This window comes from Schistocerca cancellata, chromosome 3 (assembly GCF_023864275.1).
Source record: "Schistocerca cancellata isolate TAMUIC-IGC-003103 chromosome 3, iqSchCanc2.1, whole genome shotgun sequence".
NCBI lineage: Eukaryota > Metazoa > Arthropoda > Insecta > Orthoptera > Acrididae > Schistocerca > Schistocerca cancellata.
Window position 1 is genome coordinate 288015105 of NC_064628.1, and position 27823 is coordinate 288042927.

General features: G+C 44.0%; 2 protein-coding genes across 5 annotated transcripts in view; both read right to left on the minus strand.

Annotated features, from left to right (window-relative positions):
* The window catches only part of LOC126176699 (uncharacterized), a 120045-nt gene extending 107506 nt beyond the window's left edge, over positions 1-12539 (minus strand). For 3 of the 4 annotated variants that reach the window (XM_049923863.1, XM_049923864.1, XM_049923861.1), the window contains exon 1: positions 12291-12533. The gene's annotated coding sequence lies outside the window, so the exon portion shown is untranslated. Of the gene's footprint in view, positions 1-12290 lie in introns of all 4 variants that reach the window. The other variant, XM_049923862.1, reaches the window with a different exon arrangement.
* A 5215-nt stretch (positions 12540-17754) lies between these two features.
* LOC126176275 (uncharacterized) overlaps positions 17755-27823 on the minus strand; it is a 121425-nt gene continuing 111356 nt past the window's right edge. The window contains exon 8 of the mRNA XM_049923424.1: positions 17755-17916. Within this exon, the coding sequence (XP_049779381.1) occupies positions 17755-17916 (162 nt within the window). The remainder of the gene's footprint in view (positions 17917-27823) is intronic.

Sequence of the window (27823 nt, forward strand, 5' to 3'; positions counted from 1 at the left end):
AAGCCATTAATCATGCTACTGCCACTACTACATCATTCAACATCAATTGAAACAAATCTTAATGCACATCTCTGCATGGTCTGAAGATCCAAAATGAAATGTGATTGGTATGAATCTCATGCATATCTGCAGTACTACAAATCAGGTATGGTAATTGAAAATTATGCTTCATTCTTCTCATATGGGGATCTGAATATAGTTACCACTCTATCATCAATTCTAGCAGACTGCTGTCCATGTGTTGACAGCTCACTTTAAACACCGTCATGATAAATACAAAGTAACAACAATATAGGGAAAAAGATAGATTTCTGCTCAGTGTAACAATGACAACTGAGTTGCAGGTAGGCAGGCATGCATTCCAGTCTGATCTGCTAGAGATGGCAGTCATACGTAAATGAGATGTGTTTGCTTGTGTGAATGAATGTGTGTGTGTTTCCTTTTCTAACAAAGGCTTTAGCCTAAAGCTAATGTGAAAGTGTCTTTTCGTTATGCCTGTCTGCAACTCAGTGTGTCAAAATTACGACATGTAGCAATCTATCTTTTACCTATATTGTTGATATTGCAACCTGGAATTTCCATTGTTAGAATAAAAGGTAAGGTAGCTTAGTTGATTCTCTTCATTTAATGTATCTGCTGAAGCTCAAGCAAACTGAATGCACTATCAGCATGATTATTGTTCCCTGGAAACTTTCTTGGCTTCCTTGAGTCAATGTGACCTGCTGCATACTGTACATATATATCTGGGTAACAGCCTTTTCATCATATTACTGACCATCATAGTTAGTGTTAATTATTAATTAGTTTGTAGGAACAACAATATCACTGCCCAGTGAAAGGTATAGTGCAGACTCTGTCTGACTGAACAGTTCAGTCTGTGGCTTCGTAGCACAAGATGGTGGAGTCCTGTATGTGTCACATCATTTCCTTAAAGAAAGTGTGTTTTGTACTCTATATGCATAGTGTTCTTTATTATCTGTCATCACTACGCACTGGAATTCTACAATTGGTGATGCCGAGTACCATGTGTTGTTCATCTGTGCGAATTCATTTAGTTCAGTCAGATATTGTGACCTTCCTGCACCCACTGTTCTGCAAATTTTGCAAATCATGATGCTGTTCCACATTCTTTGCTAATAGAAAACACAGACAGTGAACCTTATGCTTCACAAGTGATAGAAAGTGACAGTGACACTCCACATAACAGTGTTTTGCTGATGAACATGACTGCACAACTATGTTGTACAGTGGACAATCCTCTTACTGACTTTGCTGCAGAACCGCCTTGTGGTGTGACTTCTGCAGCCTCACATAAACGTTTGCATTGGTGCAGTCCAACTAAACTCCCAACTGATTTTGTGTTTCCATTTGCATGTACTAGACTTTGTACTCACTGAACACATATCGTATTCCAATCGTGACACCTCATTCGGTCCATGTTCATGCATTACTGGCTGACACACCAGCTGTATGCACAAATCACCACACACACACACACACACACACACACACACACACACACACACACACACACACACACACACACACAGCGCGCGCGTGCGATTGCACAGCCTTGCTGCTGCTACACAGTCCAGGAGAACAACATGCAGCATCACATGTCAAGCTTCCACCATTCTGAGCTGATAACACTCATGTCTGATTTGCTATTGTGGAAAGCATCTTTGCTGTGAACATTATTTTCTCTGATGATATGAAATATATAGCCATGATTAACCACCTGGGCAGCCAAGCAGATACCATCAACAACATCATTCTTGTACCACTGCCCAGTGACAAGTGCCTGACAGTGAAAACAATGCTCCAATGGTGCTTGTCATGCACCCTTGAGGAACAACTACATCATGTGATGCATGATGAACATTTACAAGATTGGACTCCATTCCAACTGTGGCAGCGCCTCTGCATAAAGATTGACCCACATCTCATGTCTGATCAGGCCTTATGGACACTTTGGGTGGTTAAACTCCCTAAGCAAGCTCCAATAATGATAGCGACAAGTGACCATCAACCTCTGGATGCCAATCTTCACCTGGCTGATCAAATTTTTGCCCTTATTCAACACTGACGGAATCAACAATACCAACAATAATGGTGCCAGGTGTGATGCATTACCACCATAGATCCATCTGCATGCTGCCTTCAACTGCCGCCGAGCACTCTTAACACTGCCTGACGCTGACATCCCTGTACGTAGCACAGTGAATGCCTGGAGTGCTGACAAAATACACACTGCCACCACTGTTGTCTCCTTTGCACCAGATGCTATGAATGTGCAGTCATGCTACTGGTGGTACTATGCACACTTTGGGTGCACTGCACATAGCTGCCAACAGCCCTGTCAACAAACAAACTTGGTGCATTGCAGGGGAGAGGCATCCCAAGCCATCAGATGCCTATGTCGCCTCGATCATCATAAAAATGACTCGCACTCCTCAATACAGTAAATAACGGAGTCTATATTCTTGACCAATACAGTAGTCTTCATTTTCTAATTGGCACCAGTTCTCAGGTTAGCACTTCACTGCCTTCACCTTCCCTACTGATGTCAGACGCCAGCAGCTCCAGGCCACCAATGACTTCATCATTTCACCATTCTCTCAATCCCACACACTCAAACTGAGATTTTCCACACCTTTCACTAGGATTTTCATAATTGCTGGTACGAGCAAACCGGTTCTCAGCACCGATTTCCTTCAGGCCTTCCATCATGTTCCCTTACTGCACACACGTGAGTTTAAACACTCACCTTCTGGACATTATGTCAAGAGAATCAGTGATCCTGCCAGTTCGCCTATGTGAAAGGGCACCGACCTGTGACTGGATGGTGCAACTAAATCATCTTCTGAGCAGTATCTGAGACAATGTGTTGATTATGTCAGACACATTCAGGATGTCCAACAGCTCCACATGGACACTCATGTGGCATGGACTCAACTCCAGAATGATGATGAAATACTCCACTGCCACATCTGCACCAATGAGGATGAACTTTCTGAGACACACCAGCTCTTTGACTGCCTCTGTTCCTCACTTCCCATCAGTACCCACAGACATGCACCAGCCACAAACCAACAAGAGTCACCTGACACACTCACTGTGCCCACAGCGGTACTGCAGCTTATTGACATGCCTGCCACTTGTGCACTGACCCCTACCTCTCAGTGCTGCTCCACTTAGGACTTGTTTGTTATGGCTGTGATTAAGAATGGAACAGTGCACCAAATCAACACAACCTCTGGGCCCCTGGTGAGTCAATGTTCTCACAAACTAAGCCCTGAACATCTCCACACAGCAGAGGCTGCAGTTACTGGGCATTGCTGATCTGCTGCATCCCCTAAAAAGGTGGTTCTGTCAGACTGTATGTTGATTATCGTGCCCTCAATGCTTGCACCGTCATAGGCAATTACGCTGTACTTAACACTCAGGATTTCACACACTACCTCACCAGTGCTACAGTGTTTAGCATCACTCACTGCAAAAACGACTATCTACAGATCCCTATGAGCCCAGAGCACATCCACAAGATGGCTATAATTACACCTTTCGGCATGTTTGAGTTCCTCTAGTCTCAAAAATACTGCCCAAATGTGGCAGTGGCGTGTTGACAGTGTGCTCTTCAAATTATTATTTTGCTGTGTGTATCTTAACAATGTATCAGAATCCTTGACCAACTTTGCCACTCATTCATCTTGTCTGAAATGAGTTTTTTCAGCGGATTAGCTGATCACAGTGTCACGATAAACACAGGTGAGTGCCAACTTTGTCAGATGAAAGTGACATTCCTAGGGTATTCGACCCACTCCCAAGCTCATAGCCTGTTAGCCACCTACCTCTACCTATCACCTACCACGAACTTCAACGTCTCATGGGAATGGTAAATTTCTACCGCCAAGATCTTCCCCATATGGTCTCCCTCCAGGTTCCCTCCCACAAGTGTAAAGGGCAAGAATGCCTCCAGCTGATGCAAACTAATGTGGATGCCAGATATGCAGCAGGCCTTGGAAAACATCAAGGATGCCCTTGTGCAAGCTGTCACCTTGGCACATCCACTCCCTGACACTCATTTCTCAATTATTGCAGATGCTAGTGACCTGGCCATTGGCACTGTGTTGCAATAGGAAGTAAATGGCTGCCCACAAACATTATGTTTCTTTTCCCACAAGCTTATACAATTGCAATGAATATGGGCAACTTATGGCTGAGAACTCTTAACAGTTTATGAAGCTGTGTGCTACTTTCAAGAGAACATTGAAGGGCATACCCTTGTTATGTACACTGATGATTGACTGTTTGCAGATGCTGTGTGTAACCCTCCCCAAGTAATTGTCCATCTTTATCATATAGGCTTAGATGGTATAGGTGGACAATACACAACCAATGTCCGGAATGTAAAAATGTGGATGACATTGTAGCTGATTACCTCTTGCATATTGTCACTAATTCCGTGACCACTGATTACCAGGAATTTGCACAGGTGTAACATAATGACCAACAGATCCAATAATTGCTTAATGATCCCATGAAAAATCTTGGCACTGAACCCAGACTCTGACCGGATGTGACTCGTCCAGTTCTCTCTGACACCTCACACGACCAGACACACCCTCTAGTCTCTCAACCTTTCCATTGCCTAATCTTTGAGCACTCTTGCAAACTTCCACAGTCTGGAGAGTAACCAACCACACTCATTATCACCGAGCATTTGTTTGGCTAAACATCAAGAAAGACTGTAAGCTGTGAGCAACAAAGTGTGTTCCCCACCAACAGAGCACAATCTCATGACACACCCAGCCACCTCTAGGCCATTTTTAAATACTGAAGGGTCTGTTCCAGCACATATACATCAACATTGTAGACACCCTACCTCTTTCAGCTGGCTACTGTTATATCATGTCAGTCACTGACTGCATGATATGGTGGGTGAAGACACCCCCCCCCCCCCCCCCCCCCAATAACTACAGGCCAAGGCAAACAGTTTGTATCTTCCTTATTCCTCAGACTTTGTAACTGGTGCAGAATCACTCACTACAGAACAACTTCATATCATACACAGAGTAAAGCGCTCATTGAGAGATGGCACCATACCCTCCCAGCAGGTTTCGTTTTGCACCAACATTCCTCCATGACAACCGCTCTATCCACCTCCAATGACTGAACGAGAAAGCACATCTCCCGACTCCGCATATATCCCCCTCTCTTCACTCCAATCTGAAGATCATCCTTTTTCACAGAGCTTGTGGACTGTCATTTCATCATGCTTCTTGAAGATACAATACATGTGGCCACTGAATCCCCTTACTTGCACCCCCATGAAATGCTTCGCTGTAATGCTCACATGTTTAATAACTTCTGCATGGTAAGCCAGTCACTGTCTCCCTCAGCAGCCTTAGGTGGGCCTGGGTACTCAACGATGAACTCATGGCTACTGATATCTCAGCACCTACTGGGACCCCTCACCTAGTGCTTCCTTCCTTTGGAGGCATCAGTCTCCTTCTAAGTGTGCCTGGATGGATGGCATTTCTGCCCTGAGGATGTCAAGTTTTCTGTGGCCAGTGATGAACTATTTGTCAAAGGGACGCATGCAGGCTGCAAGGCTTGAAATGAAACTCACAAGCATCAATTTCATGAGACATTCCCACTAACTGCAGACACAAACGCTTCGAGAACCTCTATGCTTGCTTCAGTGACAACAGCCGTCACTGTGTCATGCTTGCCACCTTGCACCACGAGCTCATCTCAGTGCTCCTGGACCCGACGTGCCTACTGACATTCCCACTTCCCTGCAGCCACCGCATTGTCTCACATGGGCCATATCATTCACATGCCTGTATAACTGCATGATTATGAACTCTGTACCTTACAATGTACACCTACTACTTGTGGTATTGTCTCCCTGCCACTTCTCTGCATTATTGGGGAGGGGGGAGGGAAGGGAGCAGCTCTGTGAGAACAATATCGTTGACCAGTGAGAGGTACAATGCAGACTATCTCTGACTGAGATGCTTGATCTGTGACTTTGTAGTGCACGGTGATGGAATCTTATATGTATTATGTTACATTTACTAAAGTGTGTTTTGTACTCTGTACCTCAAGTGTTATTTATTATCTGTCACCATTATGTACTGGAGTTCCACAAGTTAATTAAATCGTATCTGAAAATTATTCAGGCTAAAACAATCACTCGAGCCTGTATCGACTCAGTTAGCTTATAAGCACAACACAACACACTTATTGCAATCCAGAGATCTTAAACACATACAGAGAGATTAAAAACTACATAGTACAAAGCCTTACATTGGTCATTGTACACATAATGATGTAACTTCATTTAGAGATCTACATAATAAACAAACACTGATTCAGTTTCAAATAAACTGTAATGAAAGATTTACTACAGAAGTTAGGCTGATTTCACTGAAATTTTCACAACTGTAATTCCTCGTTTTGAGAAAGGGAAATTGCAATGACTTCCACTATCTCAAAATTTCCATCAATTCTGGCTTAGTGTAAACAATACAGTCATGAAAGCAGAACTGGTGATAGTTTACTGTTAATACAGTATACATATTAGGTTTCACAATTGGCTTTTTTTTTTTTTTTTTTTTTTTTTTTTTACTAATGTATACTTTGACTCTTGTTCCACAGCCCTGGTGGACACCACATAGCATGATACATGAATGAATGAGCAGTTTTCTGTCTCCCTACTCCTTCAAAATGGAGCATTGTCATTTCCTTTCATGTTCCTTACATAACTATACAATCTTCTCATTTTATCCTCATGCATCACTGTTCCATCTGCACTCTCTCCTTATATTTCTAAAGTTATTTTTAACCTTATTATGTTCTGTTCTACATTTTCTGAAATGGCTCTGAGCACTATGGGACTTAACATCTGAGGTCATCAGTCCCCTATAACTTAGAACTACTTATACCTAACTAACTTAAGGACATAACACACATCCATGCCCGAGACAGAATTCAAACCAGCGACCATAACGGTCGTGCAGTTTCAGACTGAAGCATCTAGAACCGCTCGGCCGCTCTGGCTTCCCTACATTTTCTGATGAATCTTATTATACCATGTTATGTTATGTTGTAGTGTACTGACACTGTCCTTACTTTACCTTTGTGTATTACTGAAGCTGAGTTGGAGCTTTAATTAAATTCTGTAACCAGAATGGCAGTGAGATGAGTGAAAGGAAAGTTTTTAATTAATAAGCATCAAAATCTTGTAATTATCCTTTGTGACAATCAGAGTTCTTTTAGACTGTCACAAAATCCTGTGCTACTTTCTAAACTGAAACACAATTGTATTTAAGGACATCTCATTAGACAATATGTGAAAAAAGTGAGACTGTTTTTAAGTTAAAGGAAATACCTGCTTATGTTTTAACTAAACCACTTGGTAGGGAGCAACACATTTATCTTATTGACAATAAGTTGAAACTGTTGCCAGATTAAGTGGTAGTGTTGTTATGTTGATAATCCACCACCTTCTTTCGCCTTTGTAATAACCATCAACAAGATGGTGGACTATCTTTCCATTGTTGTTCATTGGTCATCCTGTGTATACAATGTAATGCAGATACATGAATAAAAGTATTATGAATGATGTAACTGTTATTAATCCACCCCATCATAAACACCAGCACATTCTAATACCTTCCCACATCATACTAACTTTGTAATTTCTGTCTCTTCTTAAACTTTTCCTTCTCTTAACAATGGAAAATTCAGGATGGAATAATGATAATATGATGAAAAAGATATATTGTTACTCACCTTATAGTGGAGATACTGAGTCGCCCCCAGGCACAACAAAAAGACTGCTAAAAAATGAACTTTCAGCAAAAAGGCTACTTTTAAAAAACGACTTTTAGGCTGAAAGCTCACTTGTTTAGCAGTCTTTTTGTAGTGCCTTTCTGTGACTCAGCATTTCCACTATATGATCACTTTTCCATCTTCCATCTTCATGAAACATTTGTGTCTACATATCCAAGATAAATGCTTTATCTAAGTTGGTATAATTTCTCATACCTAAAGAAAATTCTAAGAATGCCATCACATCCTGTTCTGCTACTGTAAACTACATAATTTACAGAACACTTACGTAAATGTTCCTCAACAATACATTTCAGTATATTTGTATCTGTGACAGTGTTTTGTAATATATTTACAATTTTTATTCTAGCATAAAATTAAACAAATACTTCAAAACTAACAATGGCTAGTAACACAAATGATTAAACTGAAGACACACACAGATACATTCTTCTTTTTTTAAGAAGTTTCTGATTCGCCTGTTCTGGTCACAGACCAAGTTGTTGCCAGCATTTCCTTCATATTACATTATCTTTTACTATTTTGCCTTTGTAATAAAAATCTTTTGCTATTCTTCCTTCTTGCATCCTCCTCAGGTATGAGTGTCACTTTTTATTTCTGTTAATTCTATCTTCTATTTCAGAAATAATCAGTTCCCTGCACACACTGTCATTTCCAAATCTGCCCAATCTTGTGCAACATTTCACAGATCTCAAAAAATCTTGTCTCTGATACTTGTACCTTACTAAGCAGTTTACTACTCATTAACCATATCTCTGAGGGTGGAACAAAATTGACACACTCATCATTTTACTAAGTTTCATTCTAGTTTCTTTTCTGGTTTTCCTTGACAATGTTTTTTGGATTCTTCCACATACAATCTTGGTATTTATTCAGTTTGTGATCAAGTTCAAAATCAATGTCTTAAGCTATGACACAGCCCAGGTATTAGAAATGAGACACTTGCTCAAGTCTGCTACTTAGGGCTACTTTTGTTCAGAGTGGATATTTGCCTCCAGTAGCCATAGTTTTGATCTTTTGTGTAGAGATTTTCATGTTATAACCCAAGCAAATCCTTTGACAGCAGTACACAGAACTCTAAACATCACCTCAGTTTGTTGATTTATAACCTGATCAACAACAAACGGTATTGTATTTCAGTGTATTTTTTCATTTCTTTTAATTGCTGGGCTTGTTCCAAGCTATTATTTTCAAACTTTTGCCTGACAAAAGAAGTGAAGCACTTAGAAGACACAGTTGGATGTTGATGTAGCTTCATGCACATATACGCCATTAGTGACAATGTAAATGATGAGAGCTGCAACTCTCTGTGACAGACATAAGGAATATTTTTTTTCAGGCTACAATCAACAGCAGAAATATACGAGGGTCATTTGAAAAGTCTGTGCAAAGTCTGAGAGATGGCACCACCTGTGTGTATTGAGATCATATTTAGTTAGTAGCATCTTTGGAAAGAACGCTCACCAAGTTTCAGCCATATTGGTCTAGTTCTTTGTGTTTTGCATTCTTGTGAATCAAGGAAGTTGAGTGATTGTCAAAAAATGGACGAAAAAGAATGTCGTGTGGTGATTAAACATTATTTTATGAAAGTCAAAATGCCTCAGGAGATTAAAGAGAAGCTTGATAAACATGACGGTGACTGCGCCTTCGATTAGAACAGTTTATAAGTGGTTTCAAAATTTTCGTAGTGGCCATACGGGCACAAGTGATGCTGAACGTTCTGGACGCCCTGTGGAGGTTACAACTCCAGAAATCATTGATAAAATCCATGATATGGTAATGGATGATAGAAGAGTTAAGGTGTGTGAGAGTGCTAGTGCTGTGGGCATCTCGAATGAATGGGTACATAATATCTTGCATAAACATTTGGACATGAGAAAACTATCCGCAAGATGGGTTCCGCGATTGCTCACACTTGACCAAAAACAGAATTGTGTGAAGTGTTGCAAGGATGGTTTGTAGCTGTTCAGGAAGAATGTGCAGGACTTTAAGCATTGTTTTGTCACTGTGAATGAAACATGGATACATTACTACTCCTGAGACCAAACAACAATCTAAACAATGGGTTACCAAGGGAGAATCTGCACCAAAAAAGACGAAGACCATTCATTCGGTTGGAAAGGTTATGGTGACTGTCTTTTGGGATTCGCAAGGGATAATCCTCATCGACTATCTGGAAAAGGGTAAAACTATTACAGGTGCATATTATTCATCGTTATTGGCCCATTTGAAAACCGAGCTGCAAGAAAAACGCCGGTGATTGGACCACAAAAAGTCCTTTTCCATCACGACAATGCACCAGCATACACCCCAGCAGTTGTGGTTGCAAAATTAATGGAAATAGGATTCCAACTCGTTTCACATCCCCCTATTCTCCAGACTTGGCTCCCTCAGACTACTATTTGTTCCCCAATTTGAAGAAATGGCTCGCAGGACAAATATTTTATTCAAACGAGGAGGTGATTGCAGAAACTAATAGCTATTTTGCAGACTTGGACAATTCCTACTATTCGGAAGGGATCAAAAAATTACAACAGCTTTGGACGAAGTGTGTAGGTCTAAAAGGAGACTATGTCGGAAAATAAAAAAGGTTTACCCCAAACATGTAAGTAGTTTTTATTTTTGTACAAACTTTTCAAACACCTCTCATACCGTATCCTGTTGTGCACAATAATTGTGACTGTAGTATGGACGGTATTCTCATGTTTCGTGGCATATGTCATGTGAAGGCTTTATTGTTTTTTTCTCTCACAAGTAGGCTACCAAATTACAATTGGTTTATTGCATTAGCTTTCAACATTGTACGTTTTTTAATTTTGTTCTTCTTTATTTCTCATTGGTATAGATCCTGGATGATGGTAAAGGACCAAAGCTCATCAGAATAAATATGAATTTACAATAATGCAATGAGCTAATGGGGATGTGAGGGCAGGGATACTCGTCATTAAGGCTCCAGTTGACCATATCTGGCAATCACTGTATTGTGCACCAAGAACATTGTACCGGTAACCATTCACATCTGCACTTGCCATCTGGGAACAAGTAATGGACTCCCTGCAACGTTCTGTGTCGTCCAGAACCATTGGTTGGAAACTAGCAACAGCTGGACTAGATAATTACCATTCCAATCTTAGGCTCTCATTAACACCATAACACAAACGGACGTCTTTGGAGTGGTGTTGTGACTGGGAAGAACGGACTGCTATTGAATGGTGTCACATTGTCTTCATTGATTAATTGTGGTCTCCAGGACACCAGAGGAACAATGGTGAGTATGCTGGTGACCTGGAAAGAGGTCCCAGATTTCCAATATTTTGGTCTGGGGATCCACTGGGTAGTTCAGGTTATGGCTGGTAGTGATTGAGAGAACACTAGTGACACATCAGTATGTCACAGGCATCCTATGTCCTCATGTGTTATCTCTTATTTAACTCATTTAACAGTATTGTGGCACCGTTTTTCAACAAGATACTGATCGTTTTTGGACAGTATGTCTCTGTGAACAGTCTGTTTGGTGTTGAGGTACTCCCATGGCCAGCAAGATCCTCAAATCTGTGCAGGACCAGTTCGGACGTCAACTCTGTCACAATGCCAGTATCCTGGATATCGAGGGCCAGTTAAACAGTTGTGTGCCAGCTTGAGTTAGGAGAACATACAACGGATTTGTGACAACCTTCCCAACATAATCTGTGCATGCAACCAGGCCAGAGAGGTAGCAAAGTCAAACTAATACGTGGACACATACTGTCAAAGTTCTTCGGAAATTTGACTTGATTTTGTAATCACTAAAATAACATCACATACTCTCTAAGCCTGTGACCTTTAATTTTGTTTCCTCCTCCCCTTCTCGGTCTTTCACTGTTTTGTCGTGCAGTATACTACTTAATCACTTTCTAAAGAGCCACGGTGTGGTGACTGATAGGAGCTATGTTTCGGTATAACGGAGGAACGCCCAACTCTATGGTACCAACAGCTGTTTCTGTGCAACCTACTTACAACCATAGTTAGGCGCGCCTTCGTACTTGTAAATAAAAGCAGACGTAGCACATCCAGTTCGTGATCACAGACATGTTTCATGTATTTCAATTTGAAATGGTTTAAATTTAATGATATGTTGAATGTGGCTACTCTGTGCCATAAAATATGCAAAAGTTACCGGTACTACATAAATTCGCCAGGGTGGGTAGTACCAAACTGTATCCTCTTTAGGCTGACACGCTTTCACCTTTATACAACTTGTGAATCATAACTTAGCTCACGCTAGTCGGGAAAGGGGGGGGGGGGGAGAGAAGATACAGGATTTGCACTGGTGAGAGGTGGAAATGTCATTCTACAGTTTGCTTTAACAGTAGAGTATATACATAAGTTTAAGTCGTACACGGATGCGAAGTTTAGTATTGCATGTACGCAGTATAGTTATCACAAACCTGCGTTTTGAGCTTCCACGAATTACTGATAATCGGCTTCCTTTTCTGAACCGGAGCAGATGGTAACCCTCCCGTGGTGGGACAGCCTGTGCAGCATCGTCACTTGTTTCCGAAAAAAAATGGAAATAACACAACAAAACACAGGCAGCGGCAGCACAGCTTAGCGACAAAGCCGACAACAATGTTGTCTACATCGGCTAACAATATGACGCACATTTGGCAACGAACATCTGCAGATCACTTCGGCACGATGTCTCCCGACTAATGCCGATCAGAACTGGGAGGTCTACTGCGATCTTAGTTGACCCCTGGTCACCCACGTACGGGCCGTGTCAGGACAGAGAGTTGGACGAGTTACGCCAGTGTTCCGGCCCGTTCCTTTAGCAACTACAAATAACTGAGGCTCGTCCGCGTTTCTGTTGTTCCTTGTAGTTACTCCGAAAGGATGGTCTGTGTTTCTGTTCGTCAAAGTTGTAAATATGTTCGCTAATTTTCGTAGTAGTGAAGTAGGGCGTATTGCACTTGCTTTAGAGGAAGAAGAAAAAGACACAAGGCGCATAAAAGAAGAAATATGTGGATCCACAGTGCCTTGAAAACAAGACCATTATAGGGAGAGTTTCGAACATTATTTCCTCATCTCGTGGATGATGGGAGAAAACTTTACGAACATTTGAAGATGGCGCAGCACACCTTCTGTCAGCTTTTAAACAAACTACCGTAGAAACAAAACTGACAAAAAACAACACTTTATGGAGACTGGTGGTAACGCACAGGAAACTTACGAATTTCCTCTATTAGCCTTTTCACATTCAGTTTTTGTACACAAGAGGCTCTTGCCAGTTGCACAGTCTACAAAACAGTTCTACCGTCGCGTCGTCCGTCACGTGAAAAATTAAACAGAACAAATTCCGCCTGGCACGCTTTCGGCTCACGTAAGTTCCTCGAGCACGGCCAGGTCATGTCTGGATTACGACATGTATTTTAATGGTATACTTCGTCCTCCGTGTGACGGCCGATACTCGGACTTATCTCGGTATGGACACAGGTTGGACATTTGTGAAAGAAACCTTATTCTGCAGTTCCCACATACACTATGTGATCAAAAGTATGCGGACACCTCGAAAAACATACGTTTTTCATATTAGGTGCATTGTGCTGCCACCTACTGCCAGGTACTCCGTATCAGTGACCTCAGTAGTCATTCGACATCGTGAGAGAGCAGAACGGGGCGCTTCGCGGAACTCACGGACTTCGAATGTGGTCATACGTCTATACGCGAGGTTTCCACACTCCTAAACATCCCTAGGTGCACTGTTTCCGATGTGATAGTGAAGTGGAAACGTGAAGGGACACGTGCAGCACGAAAGCATACAGGCCGACCGCGTCTGTTGACTGCCAGAGACCGTCGACAGTTGAAGAGGTTCGTAATGTGTAATAGGCAGACATCTATCCAGACCATCACACAGGCATTCCAAACTGCATCAGGATCCACTGTACGTACTATGACAGTTAGGCGGGAGGTAGGAAAACTTGGATTTCATGGTCGAGCGACTGTTCAGAAGCCACACATCACGCCAGTAAATGCCAAACGACGCTTTGCTTGGTGTAAGGAGCGTAAACATTGGACAATTGAACAGTGGAAAAACGTTGTGTCGAGTGACGAATCACGGTACACAATGTGGCGATCCGATGACAGGGTGTGGGTATGGTGAATGCTCGGTGAATGTCATCTGCCAGCGTGTGTAGTGCCAACAGTAAAATTCGGAGGCGATGGTGTTATGGTGTGGTCGTGTTTTTCATGGAGGAGGCTTGCACCCCTTGTTGTTTTGCGTGATACTATCACAGCAATGGATTGTTGGATGATTAATGTATACTCTGATGATTACAGTGTGATTGGGCAACTTACATAGAAGTGAACTGAGGCTTTTTCTAGTTTTTGGTTACATCACGAGATGAGTCTGGTACACGAGAGAAGGATCCAATTAGCATTTTATGCCCACCCCTCATACTAAGCCTTGCTCAAACAATCTCACATACAGCTTCAATTTTTATGTTGGTGGAGTTGAGTGTTTTTGTCCACTGCAGCAAATACAGGACTTCCATTTCCCGTTTGCTTATCCTTTCAGTATACACTTAAATTTTCTCCCAAAACCTCACAACTGTCAGTTTCAGATTTCAACCAGCTTTCTGTACCTAGTATTATGTGAGCTTCATTGCTTTTCAAGAGCACTTCAAACTCTGGCACTTTGTTGAGAGTGCTTCAGCAGTCTACCACTAGGATTTTAATACTCTCACCTGTGCGAGGATTTCTTTGGATCTTTCACTGATACTTCTGTCTTTCCTACAGCTATCGTCATCTGGATGGGATGGAGAGTTGCCTAATGTAAAAAACCTTTACGTGCACCCCACACACAGTCAGCTACCCGAGGAGCAGCCTCTGATGTGCAGTGCCCATCTGACCCATTTACATTTCTCAGCTACATGGCACAAGTCCAGGAGTTGCAGCCTAGCTTGTCAGAACTTTAGATGTCTCTGGATCAGTCCTTCCACTCGACTCAGAACCAAAGGGCCACAATCAGTTCTGGGGACAATGCTGCAAATCGTGAGCTTCGTTGAAACTCCACGCACAAGGTTGGTCTTCTCAACCTCCTCTGCCAGTTGCTGGAATGAGCCACGAATGACCTCAGAACTCCGACAACAGACATCATTTGTTCCAACGTGCACCAAAATCTGCAGTTCGTTGCACCTTGGTTGCCTCTTCAACATGTTGAAAGAGGCTCCCAGTCACACACACTGAGTGCAACTGTTGTCATTTCCTGTCCCTTGCTGCCATTTCCCTAAGAGGTACCATCATTCGTTGTATGTTTGAACTGCCAATGATTAATAGACTCTACCCTTTTACGTTTGCCTTCTCCTGACACCGGACAAAACAGGTTTCCCCAAAACAGGTGAAGTGAGTCCCATTGGATCGGTTTCAGTCTCAGTTAAAGACAACACCCCAAACTTGTTGGGATATGCCCTAGGTGAAGACCTGGTACCTATGTTCTGCCTCAGTTACATGATTGCAAACTCTTAGAAAACTTTTGTTTACTAGCACTTAAGTAACATTACATGCAAACAATTGCAATACACATATTCCACACAAGGGGGTAACAGGGTGGTGACAGTAAGGGCATCTAGTCGTACTTTAATTTAACAATGCCAAATCCATCACTAACTGTGCTGACCCTGTGCCAAAGCAGCAAAGAGGCACAAGAAAAAGAAGGAGATATGTCATCCTGAGAAGTAACTGGTAACTTCTGTAAATGTATGTCTGCATAATGTTCTACAGGTTCGACAACAGTGGTAGATATGGCAGATTGTGACTGTCAGTATGCTTCCTAGCTCATGACTATGAATCACTTTATTGGCAATCAGGAACTGTTGAAAGAAGAAAAAGTTTGTTCTCCTTGATACTGATACGCATTAGCTCGCTTTATAGACTCAGCAAGCTAGTGTAGCAGTTCGTACTCCTGTTTTTAAATCTCACAGCATTTTACAACGTGTTACTCTTCATGAAGCACCGTCAGTTTCGTCACTCAGTTTCAAAATAAACACAAATCGATTCACAAAACATGTAAATATCCCTCCGAAGTTATAAACAGTCTTTTGACTTTTATCGAAGTAGCGACTCCTGTCGGTCACTGCACTGTAGCTCTTTAGGAAGTTAATAAGCAGGATATTAATTATGTAAGTATTAAAAACCGTAGAGGAGAAATCTACAGCTCTAAACTTAGGCTCTACTACTTGGTTCATGTAAATTCCCTCGGAGATTGAGGGAATTGTCCTGCAAAATGATGGTCAGGTCCTGCAGAAAGTGTCATTACTTCTGCCTCTAAGCTGGTCGTAGGTCGTGTTCCAAAAATGAACAGCATAGAGACAGAAGTGATGACACTTTCTGCAGGACCTGACCATCATTTTGCAGGACAATGCTCAAACACGTACAGTGCAAGCTGTTACTGATTTGTTTGACTGATAGGACTGCTAAGTGCTATACCACCTACTGCACTCCCCTGACTTAAACCCTCATGAGTTCAACTCGGTTTCTAAACTGAAGGAAACACTTTACGGCATTCGCTTCGGAACTGCTACAAATTCGTCGGACAATAGACCGCGCCGCTCGAACTGTCAATACAACTGGCACTGCTAAGGGTATCTTACGACTTCCACATCACTGGCAATGGGTTATACACAATGCTGGTGACTACTTTGAAAGTCAGTAAAACTTTGAAACATGTATCTACTTTGTACGAGTTGTAAATAAATAGTTTCCACTATTAAAGTTCCAACCCTCGGATATGTGTCATGGTCAGAGAACACAGTGGGCCAGACCTCAGCGACCTGCACCTCACTGACAAAATCACGAGAGATGTAAACACGATCGAGTGGGCTGGAAGAATGGCTAGAGAAATGAGTAAACCGCGGATGATCACCATGAACATGCTCCCAAGAATCCATTAGGCTGAGGCGCTGGAGAATTGGGAGTTGGGAGAATTATCGCTGGCGCCACGCACGGAGAGTGATGTGGTAGTTGGTCTTTGGGGGCCTGGGTGCAGTTGAAATCACCACCGATGATCAGTGCATCTTGCCGACCCAGAAAGAGAAGCATGACTGTCTGTGAGAAGAAGGTGGAACGTTCACGGCGGCGACCCAAACCAGATGGCGTATAGATTTGGAAAATTCTAGAGTTTCATACACCTGTAAGTATGGTTTGTATGCTGTGCAAAATTCATCGAAGAATCTCCCTTACTTATGTAGAAAAGTGTACCTATAGCAACAAATGCAGCCAATGGCAAGTGAAAAAAAGGTGAAATAGAAATGTAAAAAAATAAATTATTTTCTTATATTTTTGAACTTCCACCACTATAAGTGTAAATCCTGAATCCTTTCTGGTCATTCTGACAAAGTTGTGTGAATTTATTTTTAAAAGTATAGACAGTGGAAATTAAAAATTCCTGTGGTGTCTCTCCTGCTCCAAGACGTCGCGTTTGACGTCCTACCGCCCTTCAATGCGAGAAAGTATGGAAAACGTATAGAAACAAAAATGACGTAGAATACGAGCAATATGCTAACATTGTGTTTAAATAGAGCGTTCACCTTCAGATTCGTAAGCAACAACAAATACATGTAAGTCCGCAGAACACCATGAAACGAAAGCAGCTTCTGTTTTATATGAAGCAAAAACGAATTTGGAATCATTTACCTCAATCAATATTACGGATGCGAGTAGAGCATAAACAGAATACGAGTAAAATATTTACTAAAAACAAATATGGAAGACTAAATATCAGCCCATAAGAAAATGTGATGAACGATAAATAAATTTGCAGCGCTCCAAGTGGCGTGACAGTGAACCGAGAGCGTGTTACAAGAAGTCCCTATATGAGTTTCATTCATACCGTGCTGCCTCTGCCTACCTCCTGGGTCAGCTGGGCGTCGAGGCGTGCGGACCTCGAGGGAGACAACGCGCTGCAGGTTGCGGCGCCCAGGCGCATGCGCAGCCGTGGCTGCTGCTGCTGCTGCTGCTGCCGCGCCGTCCTTCAGCGACCTCGCCGCTGGCGTCGTCGTCGCAGGCGGCGACGGCGACCTAACACACCAAAAGTGACGCCTCTCCGTACATTTCCACATACATCATTCACATGTTTTTTGTACAACTGACAAGGGGACACTCCATGCTGTAAATCACGGATTTTATGCGCTTCAAATATGTTGCAGAGGCACTTACCCTTAGTACCTGGCAACCCGGTCTTTTAGCGAAAGGGCTTCGTTTTTGAGAAAGTCGATTTTGAAGTTCATTATGTCCTTTGTATACCCGTAACATTACATACACTACTGGCCATTAAAATTGCTACGCCACGGAGATGACGTGCTGCAGACGCGAAATTTAACCGACAGGAAGAAGACGCTGTGATATGCAAATGGTTAGCTTTTCATAGCATTCACACAAGGTTGGCGCCGGTGGCGACACCTACAACGTGCTGACACGAGGAAAGTTTCCAACCTATTTCTCATATACAAACAGCAGTTGACCGGCGTTGCCTGGTGAAACCTTGTTGTGATGCCTCGTGTAAGGAGGAGAAATGCGTACCATCACGTTTCCGACTTTAATAAAGGTCGGATTGTAGCCTATCGCGATTGCAGTTTATCTTATCGCGACATTGCTGCTTGCGTTGGTCGAGTTCCAATGACTGTTAGCAGAATATGGAATCGTTGGCTTCAGGATGGTAATACGGAACGCCGTGCTGGATCCCAACGGCCTAGTATCACAAACAGTCGAAATGACAGGCATATTATCCGCTTGGTTGTAACGGATCGTGCAAACACGTCTCGATCCCTGAGTCAACAGATGGGGACTTTTGCAAGACAACAACAATCTGCACGAACAGTTCGACGACGTTTGCAGCAGCATGGACTATCAGCTCGGAGACCGTGGCTGTGGTTACCCTTGATGCTGCATCACGGACAGGAGCGCCTGCGATGGTGTACTCAACGACGAACCTAGGTGCACGAATGGCAAAACGTCATTTTTTCGGATGAGTCCAGGTTCTGTTTACAGCATCATGATGGTCGCATCCGTGTTTGGCGACATCACGGTGGACGCACATTCGAAGCGTGTATTCCTCATCGCCATACTGGCGTATCACCCGGCGTGATGGTATGGGGTGTCATTGGTTACACGTCTCGGTTACCTCTTGTTCGCATTGACGGCACTTTGAATAGTGGACGATACATTTCAGATGTGTTACGACCCGTGGCTCCACCCCTTATTCGATCCCCGCGAAACCCTACATTTCAGCAGGATAATGCACGACCGCATGTCGCAGGTCCTGTACGGGCCTTTCTGGATACAGAAAATGTTCGACTGCTGCCCTGGCCAGCACATTCTCCAGATCTCTTACCAATTAAAAACGTGCGGTCAATGGTGGCCGAGCAACTGGCTCGTCACAATACGCCAGTCACTACTCTTGATGAACTGTTGTATCGTGTTGAAGCTGCATGAGCAGCTGTACCTGTACACGGCATCCAAGCTCTGTTTGACTCAATGCCCAGGCGTATCAAGGCCGTTATTACGGCCAGAGGTGGTTTTTCTGGGTACTGATTTCTCATGATCCCTGTACCCAAATTGCGTGAAAATGTAATCACATGTCAGTTCTAGTATAATATATTTGTCCAATGAATACCCGTTTATCATCTGCATTTCTTTTTGGTGTAGCAATTTTAATGGCGAGTAGTGTATATTCCGTGCAAGTCAGCGAAGCGCACCGGTGAAGGTTAAGCGCTACCGTGCTGGAGGTACTGTGTTTGAATCCTGCTCGTGTACTTTCTTTCTTTTTTTTCAAAATCGAAAGTATTTATCAATTTCATTTCAACACTGTAAGGTGTACGAAATTATAAAGATACATTCAGTTATTAATTTTTTTCTGTCATACACTACTACAAAATCTTATTTTTCATCATCCACATTGCTCGATGTGCCAGAACAATATTATGGGTGATACTTATCATAGAAACAACGGAAGCACAAATTTTCGCAGCACCATGCGCATTTTATGAAAGCAACCGTCTTGCATGCACACAGTTTCTTCATGAGTGATACCGGGAAACACAATTCTTTTGCATTCAAAAAGATTTCTCTTTCATCCGCTAATTTCGATGCGAACCATGCGTATCTAATCATACTTTTAAAATGAAGTGCGCTGAATTGATGTAGGATTAGCGAATGTAATTTTATCGAATCTTCCTTAGAAGCTATCTCTCTATTGTCTTTCATCAAGTCGGGATCATTCTGAATAAGTTTCGTGAAGATTTTCACCAGTCGGTAAAAATAAACATCGCAGGAGGAGTGCACTTTGGTGGGACCACTTCTAGGGTTAGGGAGCTCGTTTTCCTTTCATCAGTGAATAGATGATCGTATAAAGTTCAATCGGTTTATCCTCCCCACGAATCGATAATGTACAAAAAATTTTTTCTGGCGCACGTACGGAAGAATTACAGAACGCAAAAATTCTTCGTAGACCAGTTTCGTGAACTTCCCAGATTTCGTGCAGGACACGACTACATTTCTGTATTTCCCAGTTAATTCGTCTACTCGTTTTTGAACTTTAGGACCAAATTTTCCGGACGGTTCTAGCATACATAAAAAACATATGGGAGCAGGATTCGAACACGGTACATCGAGCGCGGTAGTCGTGAACATTTACCGCTGCGCTACGCTGACTTGCTCGGATTACATGTAATGTCACGGGTATACAAAGCGCGCAAAGAACTTCAAAATCGATTTTCTCAAGAACCAAGGCCCGTCGCTAAAAAACCGGATAGCCAGGTACTCAGGGTAAGTGCCTCTACAACATACTTGAAGCGCATCAAAATCCGCGATTTACAGTAGGGAGGGTCCCCTTGTGAGTTGGTGAGTTTATAGCAGAAACAGAAAATTTATAACCCAGACAACCGACGGCTACCCCCGAGGCTCAGACTCCTCCAACGAGCCTGGGCATCACGCATGTGTTAGACTTATTTATGAGTGCGAATGTAAGAACGGCAAATTTGATTAATAGAGCTGCAGTTTATGGCACGAAGAACAAATACCATCACTCTATTAGAGTGTAGTAATAAAGGGTAAAAATAAGACACTAAGCTAGGGAAGATGGGTTTCGTTTTTTTCGTGACTCACTCTCCCTTCCATGTTTTTGAACTCGATGCCGTACCGCCCAACTAAACAAGGCGGCAAAAAAATCGATTTTCTGTTCCATGCCGACTACCATTACTGCCTACATTAACATATAACTTTCAAGCTGACTACTGACTGTTGAGGTAATTAACTTAACCATAAATAATACTATGGAATATACACTGATCGGCCAGAACACTACGACAACCGACCTACTATCGACATACTGTTTGGTAATCCAGTCCAGGCTGACCAGGAATGACTGCTATAATCCGTTCATCATACGAATAAACCTGATGTAAACAAACACAAACGCGATGATTGGTCAGAAGCCGCAGCAGACGTACACTGGTGTTGTTACGCTCTTGGAAGTAGGTCCTACTTACGTATTACATAACTTATTACTAAGTTACGTTACATCAGACTTTAAGATATTCAAATGTACACTCCTGGAAATTGAAATAAGAACACCGTGAATTCATTGTCCCAGGAAGGGGAAACTTTATTGACACATTCCTGGGGTCAGATACATCACATGATCACACTGACAGAACCACAGGCACATAGACACAGGCAACAGAGCATGCACAATGTCGGCACTAGTACAGTGTATATCCACCTTTCGCAGCAATGCAGGCTGCTATTCTCCCATGGAGACGATTGTAGAGATGCTGGATGTAGTCCTGTGGAACGGCTTGCCATGCCATTTCCACCTGGCGCCTCAGTTGGACCAGCGTTCGTGCTGGACGTGCAGACCGCGTGAGACGACGCTTCATCCAGTCCCAAACATGCTCAATGGGGGACAGATCCGGAGATCTTGCTGGCCAGGGTAGTTGACTTACACCTTCTAGAGCACGTTGGGTGGCACGGAATACATGCGGACGTGCATTGTCCTGTTGGAACAGCAAGTTGCCTTGCCGGTCTAGGAATGGTAGAACGATGGGTTCGATGACGGTTTGGATGTACCGTGCACTATTCAGTGTCCCCTCGACGATCACCAGTGGTGTACGGCCAGTGTAGGAGATCGCTCCCCACACCATGATGCCGGGTGTTGGCCCTGTGTGCCTCGGTCGTATGCAGTCCTGATTGTGGCGCTCACCTGCACGGCGCCAAACACGCATACGACCATCATTGGCACCAAGGCAGAAGCGACTCTCATCGCTGAAGACGACACGTCTCCATTCGTCCCTCCATTCACGCCTGTCGCGACACCACTGGAGGCGGGCTGCACGATGTTGGGGCGTGAGCGGAAGACGGCCTAACGGTGTGCGGGACCGTAGCCCAGCTTCATGGAGACGGTTGCGAATGGTCCTCGCCGATACCCCAGGAGCAACAGTGTCCCTAATTTGCTGGGAAGTGGCGGTGCGGTCCCCTACGGCACTGCGTAGGATCCTACGGTCTTGGCGTGCATCCGTGCGTCGCTGCGGTCCGGTCCCAGGTCGACGGGCACGTGCACCTTCCGCCGACCACTGGCGACAACATCAATGTACTGTGGAGACCTCACGCCCCACGTGTTGAGCAATTCGGCGGTACGTCCACCCGGCCTCCCGCATGCCCACTATACGCCCTCGCTCAAAGTCCGTCAACTGCACATACGGTTCACGTCCACGCTGTCGCGGCATGCTACCAGTGTTAAAGACTGCGATGGAGCTCCGTATGCCACGGCAAACTGGCTGACACTGACGGCGGCGGTGCATAAATGCTGCGCAGCTAGCGCCATTCGACGGCCAACACCGCGGTTCCTTGTGTCCGCTGTGCCGTGCGTGTGATCATTGCTTGTACAGCCCTCTCGCAGTGTCCGGAGCAAGTATGGTGGGTCTGACACACCGGTGTCAATGTGTTCTTTTTTCCATTTCCAGGAGTGTATAAATGTGACATCAGGTCATGCAGCAAGCAGGCGACCATATTGCTCATATGAAGCGTTTCGGAATTTATCCATCATCAGATAGCCAGGAGCGATTACTGCACGTAGGTATGTCGTTTCACAAGCAACTTGAAACGCTATACCTACGTGTAGTAATCGGTTCTGGCTATCTGATGATGGATAAATTCCGAGACGTTACGTAAGAGCAATAAAATCATTCCTTACCTTATGTTTGACCTTCACTATTGCGACCCAATCAACACCAATGAAGAATTACTAATTGTTTAATTTCAGGTTTGACGTCGGCTGACAAATGACAAACGAAATATTTTTTCTTGTAATATGATTACAAATTAACAATTTCCGGATTTTTTGCTCTGTTTGTTCCGTGGAACATTACTTCTTGCCAAACTTCAGCATTTTAGATCAACGGGAAGTAACCTCCAGGTTTTGATGAATGAGCTTTCGAGTGTCAAATTATGACATAAATGGCCGTACCTTTTCATTGTAATGACTTTAGACGCCAACGTTTAGTATAGCGCTAAGGGACCGTAGACCTTAGCATGTGACATAAGTTTCAACTTGATGCGTGTACCCGTTCCTGAGAAAAGGGGGTCTTAACAGGCGGGCGAACAGACAACAGAGAGTCAGATAAGAAATGACAAAAATTTTTTCGTTTAACATAATTACAAATTTACAGTTTTCCAATTTTTTCCTTTGGTTATAATGTAAAACCTCTCTTTCGCCAATTTTAATGATTATAGACCAACGGGAAGTACACTACCGGCCATTAAAATTGCTACACCACGAAGATGACGTGCTACAGACGCGAAATTTAACCGACAGGAAGAAGATGCTGTGATATGCAAATGGTTAGCTTTTCAGAGCATTCACACAAGGTTGGCGCCGGTGGCGACACCTACAACGTCCTGACATGAGGAAAGTTTCCAACCGATTTCTCATACACAAACAGCAGTTGACGGGCGTTGCCTGCTGAAACGTTGTTGTGATGCCTCGTATAAGGAGGAGAAATGCGTACCAACACGTTTCCGACTTTGATAAAGGTCGGATTGTAGCCTATCGCGATTGCGCTTTATCTTATCGCGACATTGCTGCTCGCGTTGGTCGAGATCCAATGACTGTTAGCAGAAGATGGAATCGGTGGGTTCAGGAGGGTAATACGGAACGCCATGCTGGATACCAACGCCCTCGTATCACTAGCAATCGGGATGACAGGCATCTTATCTGCATTGCTGTAACGGATCGTGCAGCGACGTCTCGATTCCTGAGTCAACAGATGAGGACGTTTGCAAGACAACAACCATCTGCACGAACAGTTCGACGACGTTTGCAGCAACATGGACTATCAGCTCGGAGACCATGGCTGCGGTTACCCTTGACGCTGCATCACAGAGAGGAGCGCCTGCGATGGTGTACTCAACGACGAACCTGGGTGCACGAATGGCAAAACGTCATTTTTTCGGATGCATCCAGGTTCTGTTTGCAGCATCTGATGGTCGCATCCGTGTTTGGTGACATCGCGGTGAATGCACATTGGAAACGTATATTCGTCATCGCCATACTGGCGTATCATCCGGCGTGATGGTATGGGGTGTCACTGGTTATACGTCTCGGTCACCACTTGTTCGCATTGACGGCACTTTGAACAGTGGACGTTACATTTCAGATGTGTTACGACCCATGGCTCTACCCTTCATTCGATCCCTGCGAAACCCTACATTTGTGCCGGATAATGCACGACCGCATGTCGCAGGTCCTGTACGGGCCTTTCTGGATACAGAAAATGTTCGACTGCTGCCCTGGCCAGCACATTCTCCAGATCTCTCACCAATTGAAAATGTCTGGTCAATGGTGGCCGAGCAAGTGGCTCGTCACAATACACGAGTCACTACTCCTGATGAACTGTGGTATCGTGTTGAAGCTGCATGGGCAGCTGTACCTGTACACACCATCCAAGCTCTGTTTGATTGAATTCCAGGCGTATCAAGGCCGTTATTACGGCCAGAGGTGGTTTTTCTGGGTACTGATTTCTCAGGATCTATGCACCCAAATTGCGTGAAATTGTAATCACATGTAAGTTCTATTATAATATATTTGTTTAATGAAAACCCGTTTATCATCTGCATTTCTTCTTGTTGTAGCAATTTTAATGGCCAGTAGTGTACCTTATAGGTTTTGACGGATTAGTTGAGAGTATTAAAATATGTGACATAATTGGCCGTATCTTTTGATTGCACTGACTTTAATTTCTTATACCGCCAAGGGACCATGAACTTCAGTATGTGCTATAAATTTCAACATGATACGTCAACCCGTCCCTGAGAAAAAAAAAGATTTTAACAGTCGTCAAGACAGACGGACAACAAAGTGATACTATAAGGGTTTCGCTTATGCCGACAGAAGTACGGAACTCTAACAAGTACACTCCTGGAAATTGAAATAAGAACACCGTGAATTCATTGTCCCAGGAAGGGGAAACTTTATTGACACATTCCTGGGGTCAGATACATCACATGACCACACTGACAGAACCACAGGCACATAGACACAGGCAACAGAGCATGCACAATGTCGGCACTAGTACAGTGTATATCCACCTTTCGCAGCAATGCAGGCTGCTATTCTCCCATGGAGACGATCGTAGAGATGCTGGATGTAGTCCTGTGGAACGGCTTGCCATGCCATTTCCACCTGGCGCCTCAGTTGGACCAGCGTTCGTGCTGGACGTGCAGACCGCGTGAGACGACGCTTCATCCAGTCCCAAACATGCTCAATGGGGGACAGATCCGGAGATCTTGCTGGCCAGGGTAGTTGACTTACACCTTCTAGAGCACGTTGGGTGGCACGGGATACATGCGGACGTGCATTGTCCTGTTGGAACAGCAAGTTGCCTTGCCGGTCTAGGAATGGTTGAACGATGGGTTCGATGACGGTTTGGATGTACTGTGCACTATTCAGTGTCCCCTCGACGATCACCAGTGGTGTACGGCCAGTGTAGGAGATCGCTCCCCACACCATGATGCCGGGTGTTGGCCCTGTGTGCCTCGGTCGTATGCAGTCCTGATTGTGGCGCTCACCTGCACGGCGCCAAACACGCATACGTCCATCATTGGTACCAAGGCAGAAGCGATTCTCATCGCTGAAGACGACACGTCTCCATTCGTCCCTCCATTCACGCCTGTCGCGACACCACTGGAGGCGGGCTGCACGATGTTGGGGCGTGAGCGGAAGACGGCCTAACGGTGTGCGGGACCGTAGCCCAGCTCCATGGAGACGGTTGCGAATGGTCCTCGCCGATACCCCAGGAGCAACAGTGTCCCTAATTTGCTGGGAAGTGGCGGTGCGGTCCCCTACGGCACTGCGTAGGATCCTACGGTCTTGGCGTGCATCCGTGCGTCGCTGCGGTCCGGTCCCAGGTCGACGGGCACGTGCACCTTCCGCCGACCACTGGCGACAACATCAATGTACTGTGGAGACCTCACGCCCCACGTGTTGAGCAATTCGGCGGTACGTCCACCCGGCCTCCCGCATGCCCACTATACGCCCTCGCTCAAAGTCCGTCAACTGCACATACGGTTCACGTCCACGCTGTCGCGGCATGCTACCAGTGTTAAAGACTGCGATGGAGCTCCGTATGCCACGGCAAACTGGCTGACACTGACGGCGGCGGTGCATAAATGCTGCGCAGCTAGCGCCATTCGACGGCCAACACCGCGGTTCCTTGTGTCCGCTGTGCCGTGCGTGTGATCATTGCTTGTACAGCCCTCTCGCAGTGTCCGGAGCAAGTATGGTGGGTCTGACACACCGGTGTCAATGTGTTCTTTTTTCCATTTCCAGGAGTGTATTTACCCTCTTGAGAAAAAGCGGAAAATATAGAAAAGCGTAATATACTATTTAGAGCAAGTTTTCAACGACGGATTTTTCTCTTGAAGCTTTCGTACGAAATCGACGATATCGCTCACACTATGGATTAAGAGATAGATAAAAATGTAGGAATTAATGTCAAGAAAGATTCCCTTAGTCTCCAAGAACTGACGGTTCTGCACAAAAGTGCATTTTCGGGGCCCCGTCCAAACGGTCTGTTGTGTAAACAAGAATAGTTTCTAGGCAATACTTCCATATTTATAGCTGAATCATTCGTTGTTACGTAAGCAACAAAATTCGCAATATCCCTTAAAATCCCAAAGGCAGTAATAATAATCGACTCACAAAGAGTTCTGAAATCAATGAGTTACAGGAATCGGAACAAAAGAACTAGTAAACATACTTGAACCTAATAGATCGCTATCATCATGCATAGAAGACTGGTCACATTACAGAATTAGTACGGATTAAATCTCATTCCTGCATTAAATACAATGACAAAGCAGATCGACTTACGTGAGATGTAACTGGCAGTGGGAGACATACGGACATAAAAGTCATAAACAAGGATTACCACTTGAAATTAAATCAACAAGCCATTCTTTCGAGGCAGGAAGAACAGAATGGAAAATAAAAAACAAGGGGTAAAAGCTATACAAATAAATAGCTGTTAATACCAAGACTGTCATAGTTGATGAACTCCAGACAGTCAAGGAAAATAATAGCGTCCATTGGTCCATTGAGAGGATGCGTCTCAGTCACGGATCTTTTTGCCCGCATCTCGTGGTAGTGCGGTAGCGTTCTCGCTTCCCACGCCCGGGTTCCCGGGTTCGATTCCCGACGGGGTCAGGGATTTTCTCTGCCTCGTTATGGCTGGGTGTTGTGATATGTCCTTAGGTTAGTTAGGTTTAAGTAGTTCTAAGCTCTAGGGGACTTATGACCACAGCAGTTGAGTCCCATAGTGCTCAGAGCCATTTTTTTTCACGGATCTTTCATTGCCCGCTTACTTAGACTCAGAGTACTGGATGCACTCTACTGTCAATGTGATGAAGTAATGACTGGTGAGGTAAATCACAT